A 16,477-nucleotide genomic window follows, 5' to 3' on the forward strand; every position below is an offset into this window, starting at 1 on the left:
GCCTGATACATGCACACCACTGCAGAACTGTCTGTTCTACTCTTGCTGGTTATAGTGCCATATGCTTTCTCTTCAAGGAGAGAGGGAAAATAAATATCTAGAGGAGGTATGAGGACTTTCAAGACTTTGGTTTATAAGCAGTGCTTCATAATGAAGAAGTTTTGCTAATAAGCATTCTAGCGTGTATTGTTTCTTAATTTCTCCTCCATGTTTGCAGGTGAGAATTTTGCCACAGGCTCTTCTGGAGGCTGATTTCTTCCTGGTAGCAGGAAAGTTTGATGAAAAAGTGTTTGGCTTAAAAGTCTTATGCCTATATCCATAAGAGTATGACAACCTCAGCCATCATCTACAAGTGAGGCTGTAATGTCTTGCAGTATTCCCTTCCAGTAAGATCTTATGCAAGGTAGACTAAACTTTCCCTTGGGACATGGCAAGTCCAATTGAAATGGAGCGACTACATTTGTATGTGGCTGCAAGAGAATTATCTTTCTGTACTAGGACAGTTGGATGCGGTTTAGTGACAAAATCAATAAACAAAATTGATGTATTTTGGTTTTAGTGCTTTCAAGAAAGTGCTGGTGTTTCCAGCTAGCCAGAACTAGCCAGTGATAGCTTTGAACATTTGGCTGGTGATCTCCTAGTGCATTGCACCCTGTCTTTCTATATCCTCCATCATTCCCTGTTGAGATGACCTGCCACCATTCTTCCTGTATTTAATTTCTAAAGGTTATTTGAATCTCTGTGCTGATGTGAGTGAAGTGTACAAGTTTGCACCTGTTGATTTCTGACAACAGTGATCCTTTTCCAATAATATTTCTAACTTCAGCTTTCATCTTATTTTCCACCCAAGAGATATGAGAGGATGCCAAAGCAGCATCCTATCTCAAAGGCTTAAGTTTTCTTCCTGTCATCAGCATTAGCTTCCCACAATTTTTCTCTAGAGGTTGCTGTGGAAGAGACAGAGCTTTTCACCAGTCAGACTGTCAAATGATTCAAGATGCTGTTATTTCCAGATGGTCATCAAGCAGGTGAAAAAATGTTGAGTCAGCTCCTGTAATTCCACATCACCTCGACTAAGCCAATTTTTTAAATTTCTCTGGAACAATCTCCTTCATTAGATCGGTATGACCCTATATAACTGAATTCAGCTACTGCACATCTATTTCCCATTAATTATAACATTTATGTGCTATTTTTTGCCACTGTTCAATGTCTGCATCAGGTTGTTTTTAATTAATTAATTTTATCTGACAGGGTTCAGACATTTATGATTGTAGAGCTTGGGGGAAAGTATGTTATTTTACCCATGTTAAAATATTACCCAGGCAAGGAGACTGGAGGCAATATCTAAGAAGAATAATGAAGTAATCTGTTGGCTGCTCCAGTCATTAGAACTTGGGATATAAGGTTGTGAATGAGATGAAACTAAGTAATGTATATTTTATCCATACCTTTCTATCATCCAAAAGACAAAAGAGAAGTATTGACCTCTGTCTTTGGATTTCTGTCTGGAAAAATTGTAGTTTGAATTCATCATATTGGATGTTCTGATCTCACCGAGGATGAAACCGGATGAAGAAAAAAACTTTTCTGTACTCAGTTTCATGCAGACTTGAGATGCTTATCTTTATGGACTGACTGCAATATGAGATTGGATCAACAAATAACTTATTTTTGTGGCTGGTGTGAAGGCACTTTTTAAATTACCATGACAGACAAATGGAATATACCATCTAGATTTTAATATCTGGCAAATTCTGAGCTTTACAATCTAGGTGTTTTTGGAAATTCTACAGGTAATGTGAAGCTGAAGGATGTAGCTCACCAATGTTTATGCCTTTAAAGTCAATTTTCTATGGCATGGAGCAGCTTCACCCTGATCAGCCTCAATGTGAGTAAAGTGGATCAAATGCCTCCTGCAGTGGTTTGTTTTAACATTTTTTTTTTTTTTCCTGCAAAAATAATCTGCAACAAAATCAGAAATTGTCAAAAATGTGATTCTGTTAGTACTCAGGGGAATTATTAAAATGGAAATTTCACTCTATGTACAATTATAGGGAAAGCTTTTTTTTTTTTTTTTTTTATTTCTCCTTGGAACATCTTCCATATGTTGGAATATTTAAAGTATATTTTTAAATAGTGACTGACAATCTGTGAAACACCATTTTAGCATGAATGAAGTCATATGTTACTAAAATACCACTTATACTAGGAAACTGAGATGAATTGAGAGTAGCACAACTAAAAAAAGTAAGGCAACAGGTGTTTTATTAGATAGCAGATATTGGCTTTTTTTACATCTGTAGAATAACTTATACTTCACCCTAAAAGTTGTTACAAATTTGCATGTTTCTGCTACAGAATATCAACAAGTTCCAGTGTTCCTAATTTAGCACACACTTTTTCAAGGTGTTTTTGATGAATAAAGCATGATATCCTCCTCTAGTTTATCACCAGTTTCATAATGTGATAATTAAAAAAAAAAAAATTGCTTGGGTACCAAACATCCAGTGACTAAGAGTATTCTGGAAAGGAAATGGGGCAGACTGTGATCCTAAAAAATAAAAAATAATAAAAAAATAAAGGAGTTATCAACATCCTGTAATTTTCACAAGGATACCTATAAGGTGTATGAGCAGCCTGTTATAAAAAAGTATTTTTTGTTTTGTGATAAATGGGAGAATAATTTTCTTAGATGCATAATTAGCCTACGGAGTGAACAAGTGGGATTTATGTCTTCCCCAAATTTACAATGTCTTCGACTACTAGCTTCAGCAAATCACAGAAGTGAAGTACTCTGGACTTCAATTTCCCCCTTGCTTAAAACAGAGCTCTTCCCTAGTTTATTGCTATAAAGTTATTTAGAAAACTTTTTGAAATATGTTGCTTAAATCCATATTGTTATTTTTACTACCATAGCCCCAATAGTAAACAGATGATAAAATAGTTACAGTCAAATCATTTATCCCGATGTTTCAGATTTAATGTTCAATATACAGAATGCCATAATGGTCTCAGTTTTAAAATACACTACCTTCCATACAGGTGACTAATCATTGTGTAAAGCACGGAACTGATATTTAAATGCAAATCATGGGCTTTTTGGTTTGTGCAGTTTTGGTATCTTAGCTCATGGTTCATAATCTTTGGAAGCAGCAGCCTCCTTAGAAGAGGAGTGCACATATTAAGTGAAGCACAGGTGATTCCATCTTTCTTTTTTCTTTTTTTTTCTTTTTTTTGGGGGGTAAAGTGTGTATAATAATACAGATTTAACTAGAAACACTGATGTGTAAAAAATATATGCACAATGGATACAAATGATTATGAACTCAATTTCTGAATGCATATACTGTTTAAACTCAGTACAACTGAAGTGTCAGCCTGGAAATGTGGAGTGTCAGAGCCATCTGGAAAAAACACTCCTGAACTATTCAGCCATCATTTCTATCCAAGACCCTCGCTGTTATGGCTATTGAAGATTTTGCACGCCTTAAGGTTTTACATCGAGAGCCTTTTTTTAGGCTTTACTGTCATGGCATGTAATGAAGACTCTCATACCATCTAAATACCATCTGTCCACACAAGGGAGAAGAGGATATATGATTTGAGGGAAACCCTGGCTACGTGGAAACAGAAGCAAAATATTTTTTACTAACTTCAGTGGAGCCAGGATTTTCTGTATCTTCAAACAAACACTTTCACCATAGTTGGACCTAGAGTTAGAGATCAACATCAACTGCTGACGGTATTGAGCTGTAGAATGTTATCAGCAATAGTGGCTGTGATTGGAGACAAATCTCTTTCCTTCCCCTTCCAAAGGAGACATACAGGGAGGAACACTCTTTTTTTTTTCTTTTTTTTTTTTTTTCTTTTTTTTTTTTTTTTTTCTCACAAACACATGAAGAGAAGAGAAAATGCCTGCTTTTGAGTAACTTTTTGGGCCAGAGCCTATAACTTGTTCTGAGTTCACAGTGCAGTTAAAAAGCTGGCCTCACCAGATACCTAGTTAATGGTGTAGCTGTCTGATGCCCTCCCGGGTCATTGCTGGCGGAAAGGCGGTGTGGGTAGAATATCTTTGCAGTTTAGTCATTTCAAAGTATGAAAAAGGTCTTTTGAGGCCACAAGGGCAACTGCTGGGTTCCTGAGATTTGCACTGATTAGACCAATCCTGGGCTGGGGCCAGAAGGTGAGGAAGGGTGAGAAGGTGAGGATGAAAATTTGACTTCAGACAACCTTTACTTGTCAATCTGTCCTGCAACCTTGTGCTATCTTGGCTGAGCCAACAGAAGAATCTAGCAGTGTCCCTGTACAGGAGATTTAGGGTAGATAAAACTTTTCCATATGGAATTAAAAAAAAAATAGATCTTCAAAACATATTTTGAATTATATATATTTAAAAAAAAAAAAAAAGATGAACCCCTTTTTCAATCACAGAACAGTAAATATAAAGATACTATGTCTAACCATTTTGTAACTGTTTTCCATTTTTCTCCATTTGTTTTAATGTCTGTGATAGCAGTCAATCAAAATAAAAAAGTCACATATGCAGGACTTGTGCCGGATACAGCTACAGAAAATAAATGTTCAAGCTGAAGAAGTTCTTTTTTGTGGTAGTTCAAGATTTCTCTATTAATTACTTGCCTGTGGTTTCAAGGCTGAGAAATGCTGTCAGAAATCACACTAGGAAACCTAGTTAGTCAGGAAATCTCTGAGTTCAGTGCAGTCTCTGAATTAGTCAGCTTCAGTTATCACCATCCTCATCAGTTCATCTATAAATACATCTGCTTTCACAGCGTATGCATTCTGAAATTCGCCCATTGCCTCTCCAAAGCGGCCCTGCTATCGCCTGTTATGAGCCGAGCCTCGCTTTACCAAAGCCAGCATGAACCGAGCCTAAAACACCGAGCCCATCCCTTGCTGCTCGCTCTGATAGTTGCTGCTATCATTTGATAGTTCGCTTGTAGCCGGTCCAAGTTGGCAATGTCACCCCAAGCTGATTGGAGCCACAGACATTTTTGCTGACTGGAGTCATGCTATCTTTGCCAGTTTGCTGGAATAGACACAGACACTGATTGGGTCATGCTGAAAACATTCCTGTCCTATGAAGCAAGTCTGTTTGTATTTTAGGTTTGCCAGGACTAATGAATTAAAAATCTTGGGCTCGCCACAGTTTGCTGCTTAATAATGCCTGTGACAGAAGGATTTTTTCCACCCTGAAGCATGACAGCATCATAATCCCTCGCCACTGGAAAGGAGAGGAAGGAAAACGGAATTGTGGAGAAAAGCGGAAAAGGGCGATCTTTTGGGACGGCAAAGCCTATGGGAAGTGCAGGTAGCAGCATGTTGCCCTGACAGCTGTCTCAGCTTCTCAGACCTTGTCAGTTTGTTGCTATGCAGCAGGTGCAGCCTTTTCTTTTATTGAAGCTTTACTCCATAAAGGCAACGACAAGCCAAGGCAGTGGCTGGCCCTGGATTATACAAGTGCAGACACTCCACTAAGTGAGGTAAGGCAACAGGTGTGAAAACTGAACTAAACTGATAGAGCTGTAACAACACTTAGATTATCTGAGTTCTGCTACAGGCTTTTTATGAAGCAGGAGCAGCAGCCAGTGCTATAGGCAATTGCCACGATCAAGAGGGCTGCTCATTAAATCTCATTAAATTCCAGGTTGCCCACTCACACTCATCTCTGTCTGCAGAGATCCTGTTCATCATGTGTGGAGGAGGCAGGTGGGATGGGGGGCAGTCAGGCTGTGTTTCCTGCATCACCTTGTTTGCACACAGAATGCTTCCACCCCTCTCTTTTCTGTCTGATTGCTTTTTTGTTTGTTTGTTTTTTTTTGTGATGAAGAGCTTGAGGATTCTGCACACAATTGAGTAAAGGTACAAATGTACGATAAGAAACCAGATAGCATGGTAATGACTGTGGATAAAGATGAGATTTCTTTGCTTTTTATTTTTTTTCCCTTTTATTTATTTATTTTTTTTTTTTGGTGAATTATGTGAATTAGAATAAAATGCAAACACTTGTGTTATGATAGAATTCGCCATTACTTACTGAAGAGCTATTGATTTTTGCCCTCACATAGCAGGTAGTTAAGAGAGGTAATTTAAAGATATTGAAGACCACAGAATATGTGACTGGGATAGGACAACAGATTTATTCCTGCCAATGTGCTGTGGCAAATTTAAATCCTCTGGCAGAATACTTTAATTTCTTAGACTATGATATGAATTGTGAAGTATACTGTTATGTGGAAGACCACTTGTGATAGCAGGTATCAGGAGAACTGATGCAGAATAGGGAACAGCCTTGTTTCAAGGATATTCTTATCATTTAGAATCTTTCTCTCTCTCTCTCTCTTTTTTTTTTTTTTTTTTCTTCCCCTTTACCTTGTATTGGGAGATACAGAAAGGAAATATGATTAAAGAATTTTGGATTAGTAGTTCTGTTGATTTTTTAAAATAGTGAGATGTCTCAGATGTTTCTCATAAAGTGGGTGTCCGGGGGAAAAATAAGAAATCAATAATGCCAAAAAGGTAAAAGTTATTTAGTCTGATGCAGTGTACTTCAAAATAGAATATTTCGGTCAACTCCAGAAATCTTTTCCTGAGACCAAAAACATACACTGGAGCAGTTATTTGACCTTTATTTGTCTATGCCCAAAAGATATCAGTTCAATTTTTTTGTGTGTGTCTTAAAGATTAGTAATACAGAATAGGGAATAATTCCTGATATCTTTCATGTATCAGTAGAAAGAGAAATTCACAGCTCCAAATCAGATTTATTTAAAGCAATGATTTTAGAATATTTGTTGCTTTTAGCCAAGATTAAGAATATTAAATAACAATTTATTTGATCAGAGTGAATGAATGATTGATAGCAATGCTACAGAGTAACTGTGTCACTCTGTTAGCTAAATACTAAGGCAGACAAAGCAAATAAAAAGAAATGCTGAAATTAATGGGCCAAACGCAAATAGGATACTCTTACCCTGATTGCAAGACAGTGATGCCAGGGAAGAATTTGATTCACTTGTGCATCACCAAGGAAGATTGTAATCCTGTAATATTGTTCTGTTCTATTGACTTTCTGAGACTGCCAAATAATTAAGTGTAAATTGGAATGGGTTGTTGGGATTTCAGTGCAATACAATCGCTACTTCACTGAAAAACTGCACAATTACTGGCTTAGGAAATTGGCTTGTGTTTTCACTTGCTAAATGCCATGTTATCTGGTGATATGTGGTACAACTTTTAGTAATTTGTTTGTATTTTTCTGAAGAATTTGGTTTCTAATTGACCGAGGAGTTTTTATGGTGATTTAAATGCTACTCTCATATTTGTCCACATAGTTGGTATGAGTACAATGCACTCTGGATAGCATAGTCTTCAGTCCTAAAATAATTTCTTTATGGGCAGATCTTTTGCGTGCATGAAGTCCCACTGACTTCATGTTCTCCCCACATGGAGCTAATCAGAAAATTAATATCTGTGAATTTTAGCAGCTTTGTGCTAGGTATGCAAGGGGATTAAGTTTATGTTCAGCTATTTAATAGAGTTCAACCAAAGTTATTCATTCAAAAGGTTAAACACTACGAAATCCGTGTACAACTTTTGAGTGGTCTGAGACGTTTTAATGGTAGCATTACAGATCAGTAGTAATAAAATTTTTTGTTGTTGCTCAACAACTCTTCGGTGCCCTGCTTGAAATGAATTAGCAGTTTTCTTAATGGGCAGGGTCTCATCTCCTTAAAACCACTTTTTGGAGTTGGTGGTCTCAGAAGAAATACCGAGGACTGACTAAGGTCTGGATCCGGGAGGCAACCCATGCAGAAAGACCCCTACACCTGCAGAGAGTTCCACTGAGGAATCACCACCAAGGTTTGGCGAGCCACTAACTTTCTCACCATTGAGTGTGCAACTACCAGGCACCCTTTGATGGGGGAGCATGGGTGGAAGGTAGGAGGATGGGTGGAAGGTAGGAGGATGGGTGCCTCCTCGTTGACACCATGTGGAGTGGTGTGCACGTTTCCAATCACATGGCAGGCTTGGGGTCATGTTACTCTCATCTCCCCACCCCTTCTTCCTTCTTCACCTTCAGAACCAGGCAGCATTGCCACGAGTCAAGGCTTGCTGAAGGGGCAATGGCGGGGAGCAAGCAGGTGAGGAGAGGGGACGCTTCCTTTGCCATCGTTCTTTCTAACCTACAAATAGCAGAAGAAAGGCAGGCTGTGCACTGAATTTCACTTAAATCCTTTTTAAATGGAAAAGTGAAATGGCGCTCCCTTGACTTTCATTCTAAACATTGCTTAGCTAGAATGAGAGAGGCAGCTATGAATGCATGAAAAGCAGTAAAACTCATTTGTTGAATGGTGTTACATGCTCTGTAATAAATATATTGTTTGTATTATTTCAGCTGGAACAAACAAGTAAAAGCATTGGCTCAAGTGCCCACATGATCACCACCGCCAGGGTACCTGCTGATAAGCCAGTACGAATTGCCTTCAGCCTGAATGAAACCCCAGGTACAGTTTAATTTACAGATCAAACCACAAGGAAATAACTGCTTTTAAGTTTTACATGTTTTTACCCATGTTTACAATACCAAATGAAGTCCAGTGTAATGGGTGGATTTTTTTCCTGAGTAATAGCATTTGATCAGTTTTTCTGTTTCCACTAACAATTTCATTAGACTAAAATGACTTGACTGACATTTTAGATCTTAACTTTTTTTTCATGTGGTTTGTGGAATATACAAAAGATTTTCATTAACTATCAAAATTATTTGTATTTAAAGTATGCTTGGTTTGGGGGGAGTTTTGAAACAAAAAAAAAGAAAAAAGACATTTTGTACTGTGGATGAGGCTAGAACAGGAAGAGACTTTCCCTTCAGGTTGGAAAGTGCCACATGTGCCCAGCTTGGTGAGAGGTTTCAGGAAACGGATGCCCCACATGTCATGCTTCGTAAGAAAGTAGCAGAAATTTCATTGATGTTTATCCTGTCAGCAATTGCTGACTGAGCATTAATTTCTCCAAATGTGCCCTGTGTGCACATGGCCCCTTTGGCCTTTGGAATAAATGAATATTATTACTTTATACCTTAAATATTATTAAGATCTAGAGAGCTGTTGGCACACAGTAAAAATCAGAGTGCAATAAAGTAGATAGGAAGCTGTGAAGCATCTTTTAAAAAATTGGCTGAGCTGTTGATAGAGGTGAGTGCCTGGAGTAAGGATTGAGACGTGTTGATGGTGTGAAATATAAGGATCTCTGATAACGATAACTGAAACCCAGTGCTGATGATTGCTTTATTGGACGACATGTGCTGTAGGATAATGTGTGAGGTCTCTTCCTGAGCTTTGTGTAAATAGTCTTAGTTTGGATATCATTTTCTCATTTAAAGATATTTTAGAATATACATAGCTAATAATAATAATAGCTTCTTATTGCATAATATTAATTTGCAGCTACAAGCCTGAAATAGAATCTAATCCATTATGCAAGGAGATTTAAAAACAAACATTTAAGTATATTATTGCACAAAACTTGGAGGTCATAAAGATGAGTGATCCTGAAAGGCTGGGAGAAGGAATATAAAGAAATATATGTGGCTGTCTCGGTGCCCTTTTTACATAAATTATAATAAGCTGGTAATTGCATTTTTATTATAGAAAGTAATAATGAATCATTCTCACCTCTGAGGATATAATAGCATGGTACATTTCTTACAGGAATTATGGCAGAGCTAGGTCTTGAAGAAAGATGTAAAAGAAAGGGAGTGCTCTTATGAATTGTGGAAGAAGAATGTTTATATGAGACAGTGAAAACAAGTCAGGGAAAGCTGAGACCATGGGAAAATCAAAGAGGGTAGAGTGGTTTGTGACAAGAGACGGCAGTAGGAAATAACAAGGTTGTGAATAGCTTGGAAGAAGAAGGACATGAAAGGCAGGAAGCCTAGCTTCCTTAACATTGCATCATATTTTATTTTTTACTTTTCTATCCTGCTAATAATTTCAGCTTCTCTTAACGTTTATAAAAAGAATCTTAGTTGCAGAAAGGTAATCTTTTTCTGTTACATTTTGTTGAACTTTTCCATAGTTCCAGAATTTCTGTTAATAATGATAAAACTGAAATGAAACTGGTAAAGTGAGTACCATATTTTCCCTTGCAGTAGTAAGAGGTCTCAATTGGCATCCTGTTTTACCACATCACATGATTTCTACTCTTGCTTTTAGTGGTAAGCCTGAACGTATAAATGTTATTATATTTAATATATTCAAAGAAGGCAAAGCAAATAAACTTTTATCAGGTTTGCAGATTTCCAGCACACCATAGTTGAATCGAGATAGCATAAATAAGTATATAACATATGCTTTTTTTTGCAGCTCATCTTAAAAAAAAAAAAAACAGAAACATCTTTTCCCTCCTTGACAAGCATATTTGCTTTTAATTCAAACAGGAGTTACTTGCTTTTTGTGTGACAGTAAAGCATCAGGTGAGGCTTTTGTACTGCTAGGGTATATCTGAGAAGTCCTTCACCAGGGCTAAGTGGTGAGGAAATCTGCATGACTTAAACTTTTCCTTGAATTTTATCTCATTTGAAAGGCACAGTGATAGGTTTCACTAAGTAATGCTGCATTATCCTTCCGGGGGCTGTGCAACTGCTTACTCGGAGGAACTTGCAGCATAACTAGATATAAAAAGGGGAAATGGAATGTTTCTTCTGGGTGGTGATTATCTCACTGGCTAGGATTGTAACCAAGTGCTGGGTGTGAGAAGCAGTGAAAGGAGAAACTGCTCTTAACTCCTGAGAAGAGATTACTTTGTGTTAACTGACCTACAAGAGAGGAGCAGGCTTATCCTGAGTATACAAGAAATAACTTAATTGTGTTATATTATTTATCAGTCAACACATGATGACGGAAATCCCGGCCAGATTTGTGCAATGTGTTTAATGTGAAAGTAGGCTAACCAGTTCCTTAAAAGTCTCAAGAATAGTGGCTGGCAGGGGTGCTATATAAGATGACAGTTTTATTGTGTATCTCTTATTCCTGTATATATAGATGTCTATTTTGGCTCTTTTACTCAAGTTCACTAAGCTGGCATCAAACATAGGTTTCCTGGGGTGTGTCTGCACACCATATTGCACCAGTTTGACTTAAGGTACTGTTTTAAATTGATGAATCTGAGACATCAGCCTATCTTATATCACTTGGAAACTAATACATGTTAAAGTGAATGTGGTGTGCCAAAATTTAAGTAAGTGTTCCCAAATAGAAAGTTCATTGTAGTTTGTCAACATCAATTTATTTAAACCAATTAAATTCAGTATGTCTTAATTTATATATTTAAACATAATTTACTGAACATATTAAGATAGAATGATTATAACTGGAACTTTATTAAATTTAGAGTACTGGATTTATTTTATGTAATAGATCTAAGTTTTATAGGTAAACATCTCTTCACTTTCTCTTCTAAAAAAAGAGCTTGAATCTGGCTGAAAAGTTCTGCTTGTAACAAGTGGTGATCAGTGACTTGTTTTGAAATTATTTTTAACTTTGTTTGTTTCCTTTGAAATTATTCTACCTCTGGTAGCACCCTCAGGAAAAATCATTGATAACAAAGGCAAAACACACATCTTGTGATGAAACGAACGGACAGCAGAACAATGTAGTATTTCTGCAAGCATAGTAAATGACTTTACTTTTCTTTATGCCTTTGTTTTCCTAGTGTCCATAAAGAATTTTTGCTTTATATAGCTGATCATGCGGGACTGTTTTGCCATGGCTGTTTTTCAATAGCAAGCTTCAAATCCCTACTCCATACTCATTTTCACTGCAATGGCAACAGAGGCTTTCCAGCTGACAAAGTATTGATTGAAAACTGATGGAGTTTTCTAAAATATATGGCAAGAAATTATAAGGCTAGTTTCCTAAATCTGCACCCAACCTTCAAATAAGTGGCTTGGTCTTTGGAAATGACAAGAATCATCGCTCACTTACCTCACCCCACTTGCTGCTTCTTATCTAAAGACACGCTGTTAGCTTTTGAAGGGGAAACATGTTGCCACTTTGCCTGTCTGTCCAGAGGCTGGCATAATGGACCCATGTTTGAGGACTTTGGGGCATTTCTGTGTTATAAGTAAGATATTTTTACAGCAGGACAACATGAGAACATCACAGTGCATTCACTTTTTGGTTATGGCTCATGCATGTCTTTGCAGCCCCACATGTTTAATAAATTCTGAGTGCCAGGCCTTATTAGGATAGGAAGTACCTACTGTTGTATTTTGGGGAAGTTAGACAGGAACTTAAGTGAGATACCCTAAAAAGGAATAACGGCTGTACATTCCTCATAGGACACTTTAGGCTTAGGTGAAGGTATACTGAGTAGGAGGGTTTTGCTCTTACCTCCTGTGTTATGGGCTGCTTCTATTTTGGGGAGGTCTACAACTCTTATTATTGAGCAAGCCTTCATAGCCTATTCCTGGGTCAGGCAGTGACCATTCCCCACTATTTTGCGAGTGAGGTAACCGAGGGGTTGCGTAAGGTCGTTTCAGGCAGGGCTGTGAATAGAACCCAGGGAGTTTCATGCAGCAGTGCCAAGTCCCAGTCACTTAGCCACACAGCCTTCCAGGATCAACTCGATCGGTCCATGCTCGTCTGTCAGTAACCAGCGCTGTGGCTTCTGGACCTTGCTGCCCTCCGAGGGCCAAGGCTGGGCCCCCATACACAGCTTCCCGCTGGTGTCCCATGGTCGCTTGCAGTGCTTGCAGTCAAGTTCGAGCAGCTTTCCTGTGCAAGGGCTGATCCACTTACAGGATAACAGCCTACTTATGTTACCAATTTAATTCTTTAATTTAGGAGGAAGAGATCTGAATACACTTGCCCACGCATGTAGAAGAGAAAAATAGTATCTGATTGTATAATTAAAGACTGGATCATAACTCAGTTACTCAAGGAAGCAGAGTTGTGATTGGCATTTCCTAAATTTTGAGTGCTTGATTTAGCAACCTTAATGTGCTTTTAACACATTTAAATTTTTATGTTCTATTTCTATCTTTGCAAAGACTCTAGAGAAACTGTAATTTGTGAGTTTATATTGCAGATAAATCAGATGTTGTTCTTAAAGTATTTATTCATCAACTCTTGCCTGTAGCCCACAGTTCAGCTAAATGGAGTAGACATGTAGGGAAAGACAGGAGTGTTACTCTCCGCTGTACCAGACATTTTGCCAGTCAGACAGTAAAGTGAGAGGGATTTTGATTGTTTATTTGCATCATGGAGGTCTGTGCTATAGGAATCTCTCTCAGTCCAGAACACAATTACGTGAAGATTTCCAGAAAGCGTGATGCATTCTTAACCATGCAATATTAGAATGTATCAGGGGACAGAATGCATCTGGAGATCACTAATAAGTAGTAATATGTCTTTTTTTTTTTTTTTTTTTTTTTTTTTTTGTGAAGACAGTGCATCTCAGTATAGTTCATCTTTCTAAATCAGATTGCCTGAGTGAACCTCTGTATCACATGTTATAAGCCCATCATCACGTTTGTATTAATAGGTGCTATCAGCAGAGAGACAAGACCTCAGCTGGACAACAAAGGTTGAGTGACTTAGCCTTGCTAGGCCACACACCTCTGCCCACCACGCCATTTCACCGGGAAGGTGTGTTGGCTGGGCAGCATAGAGACCTTGTTCTTTTGTTATGTTAGCTTTCTTACAGAAATGGTCAGAGAGCTGGCTTTGAAACAGAAGGATGCTTTGTCTCAGCCCAAGAGAAAGGAAAGTAAAAGGAGGAATTAAATTCCCTGGAGATTTTGTCTCTCATGCTCTGCGTTATAATGAGAATTTTCGGCAACAAACACAGAATGTGTGAACCTGATGAACCAAACATGAAAGTCAAACTATTCCATATATGTGAACAGAGTCTTTGGTTAAAAAAATGTCAACTGTATGTGCAACGAGTTCGTCTTTGTAATTGGAGTACAGGTCTTTACCTTTAGTACACTTTTAAATATAGACCTTCAAAATTAGTTTCAGGATCCATGGGCAATCAGGAAGTGCTACTCATTTAGAAATCATGCATCAGGTATTTTCACTTAGACTGATGAAGTGTCTCATCTGACTCCTTCACATCACAGGTTAGTGCTGTTGAGTTTACTGGGATGGCTGTAAAATTCACACACTTTTTTCATTTCACGTGTTTCATTGCAACACGCACATTTTTCATTCTTTCTTGCTGTCCATGATCTTTTTTGTCACAAGATATACTCTCAACAACCGGCTTTCATTATAAATCCATTTTCTTTATGAGCAACCAGGAAGGGAGGAGTGAAATTATGACTGCAGGGGCGAGATGCTGTTTGTGTCTGGTGAAGAATCAGCCTAATTATTTTCAGGCTTTTGTGGCACAAAAAAGCCACTGACTTTATTAGAAGGAATATCCTTGATCATATCAACGGTTACTTATAACTAGGCATTCATTAAATGCTAATAATAAACTGAGGAAAGGAGAAAGAGATATTTCGTTATTGACTAGTAAAGGAGATATAGAATAGAAAAGAACAAATACACGTAGATAAGGAGGTAGTTATGAATGTGTTTTGATCTTCAGAATATTTTCTTTGACACTTGGGACATTTTCACTGTTTCTGATTTTCAGAGTCATAGATTTTTAAGGCTAGAAGCCAATGTGATTTAGCCTGATCCCCTGTGTAACATTAAGGGCACTAGTGATTCTTTTGCAATAAAGCGCAAGAGTTTCTTTCCTCTTGATTTTCTGCAAACATCCTCATAAGAGTCTTTGGAGGTGAATAATTGCTGTCATTTGCTTTTCCCTTCTGCGAAATCTAAATGTGTTTAATTTTTACCAAGTGCTCTTTGTTGTTATTTTTGTGGTTGTTACTTTGACAACAGTGCAATGTAGACCATCCTGAAGAAATAATTTATTTAACTGAAAGCTTTGGGGAAGGTTTTTTGTTGTTGTTCTCAAAAACAAGCTTGCAGTTAGCTGTGGAGGTTTCCGTTAGTTCTTTGTGGGATGAATACTTAAGATGAAAATTTCAAAGGATCCCGAGAGAATTAGGAGCTCAGAAAAATTTCAAGCTACTGAAGACCCCAGCTTATCTGATGTGCTGAACATCATCGAGAGGATGATTTAAACAAGTCTTAAACTAGCATAACTAAAAAAAAACCTAACAGCTGTTCAATAGATGCTAGGGCAGGCCCATTATAAAATGTACTATGGTATGCCATAATGGTTAGGATACCAATATGTTCTATTTTTAGTACCATTGACTCAGTCACTTGAGTTCAGAAAATAAGCAGGGAACATCTGCTTATTGAAAGGATTTCCTCTGTAGTAATTTTTCTCTGTATTCCATCCTTTCAAAAGTATTTCCAAGTTTTTTTTTTCTTGTTCTTTTCTGAGGATAATCCATTTTTCTTCTAATATTCTGAAACTATTTTTTCTTATTAATATCTGATTCAGTGAAAAAGTAGTTATTGGCTGTTTCTTTAAATGCTTCCGGGGTTGCTTCTGCTTCAATTTTCCTTAAGTTAAAATTTTGTCTGAGTTCCGTCCTTAATGCTACTGTACCAATGCCTGTAGTGCAGGAATTGTCAAAACAAATAGCAGCTTAACTGCTGTCCACTGCTCTGGTCCAATATCTCTGTCAGAATATTTAACAGCTATTCAGCCAAATATTTGTAGAGCAGCTGTACCCCTAGTCTGACTGAGTCCTGTTCTGTCCTTCCTTTTAGTCCTGCTCTATGATTCATCTTTCTTCTTTTAGAATATTAGTCTATTTTTAAATATTGTACAAGAAAGCAACTGCAAATTAAAGGTAAACACTTGCATGTCAATGAGATAGAACTCTACAATTAAAGCAATTTAAATATTTTCCAGAATAGGCATGTACAGGACATGGTGTACAAAATGAAGTTAAGTGGTGGGGTATGACATCGTGTGCAAGACCCCTACCCCATAAAAATATACCCCTTTGCTGTTTTCTACAGAAGTTCAAAAACTTTTACTTTTGCCTTCTTTATCATGGTATTTTTTCCCCTCTCTGGGCATCCCTTCCCAGTGGTGTACAGCTCTGTCTGTGCTAGATAAAGCAAAGTTCAAACTGTTAGCCAGTATGTTTGTTCTTTGTAGGATAAAGGGGTTAGTTTACTTGTTTGCCCTAACCTACTTTGCTGTATGTCAGGATAAAGAGATAACAAATGCTTGTCAAATAATTTAAATCCTAGCCTGTACTCTTTAAGAACGTACAGAATCCTGCTTTGACACGTGGTTCTTTTAATCCTGTTTGGGTTTTGTTGTAGCGTACAGGTCAGCCAGCATAGAGCAGTTTGCTAGATCTGACCTATAGTAGCAATTTTCTCCTGTGAGAGCCATCCTTGTTTAATTTTGACACATTACAAATAACTCTGTAAGCTAGCTAATAGTAACCTTCTCTTCACCT

At 37.6% G+C, this 16,477-nt stretch overlaps 1 protein-coding gene across 2 annotated transcripts in view; it reads left to right on the forward strand.

Moving 5' to 3' along the window:
• The first annotated feature begins 5,126 nt into the window (after positions 1–5,126).
• MAP3K7CL (MAP3K7 C-terminal like) overlaps positions 5,127–16,477 on the forward strand; it is a 30,737-nt gene continuing 19,386 nt past the window's right edge. Inside the window, exons 1-4 of one of the 2 annotated variants that reach the window (XM_082751684.1) lie at positions 5,127–5,504; positions 7,741–7,884; positions 8,105–8,165; positions 8,420–8,528. In XM_082751684.1, coding sequence (XP_082607810.1) covers positions 8,148–8,165; positions 8,420–8,528 — 127 coding nt within the window. In that variant the 5' untranslated portion in view covers positions 5,127–5,504; positions 7,741–7,884; positions 8,105–8,147. The remainder of the gene's footprint in view (positions 5,505–7,740; positions 7,885–8,104; positions 8,166–8,419; positions 8,529–16,477) is intronic. The other variant, XM_082751685.1, reaches the window with a different exon arrangement.

The sequence above is a fragment of the Aythya marila genome, assembly GCF_965140915.1.
Source record: "Aythya marila genome assembly, chromosome: 1".
Lineage (NCBI taxonomy): Eukaryota > Metazoa > Chordata > Aves > Anseriformes > Anatidae > Aythya > Aythya marila.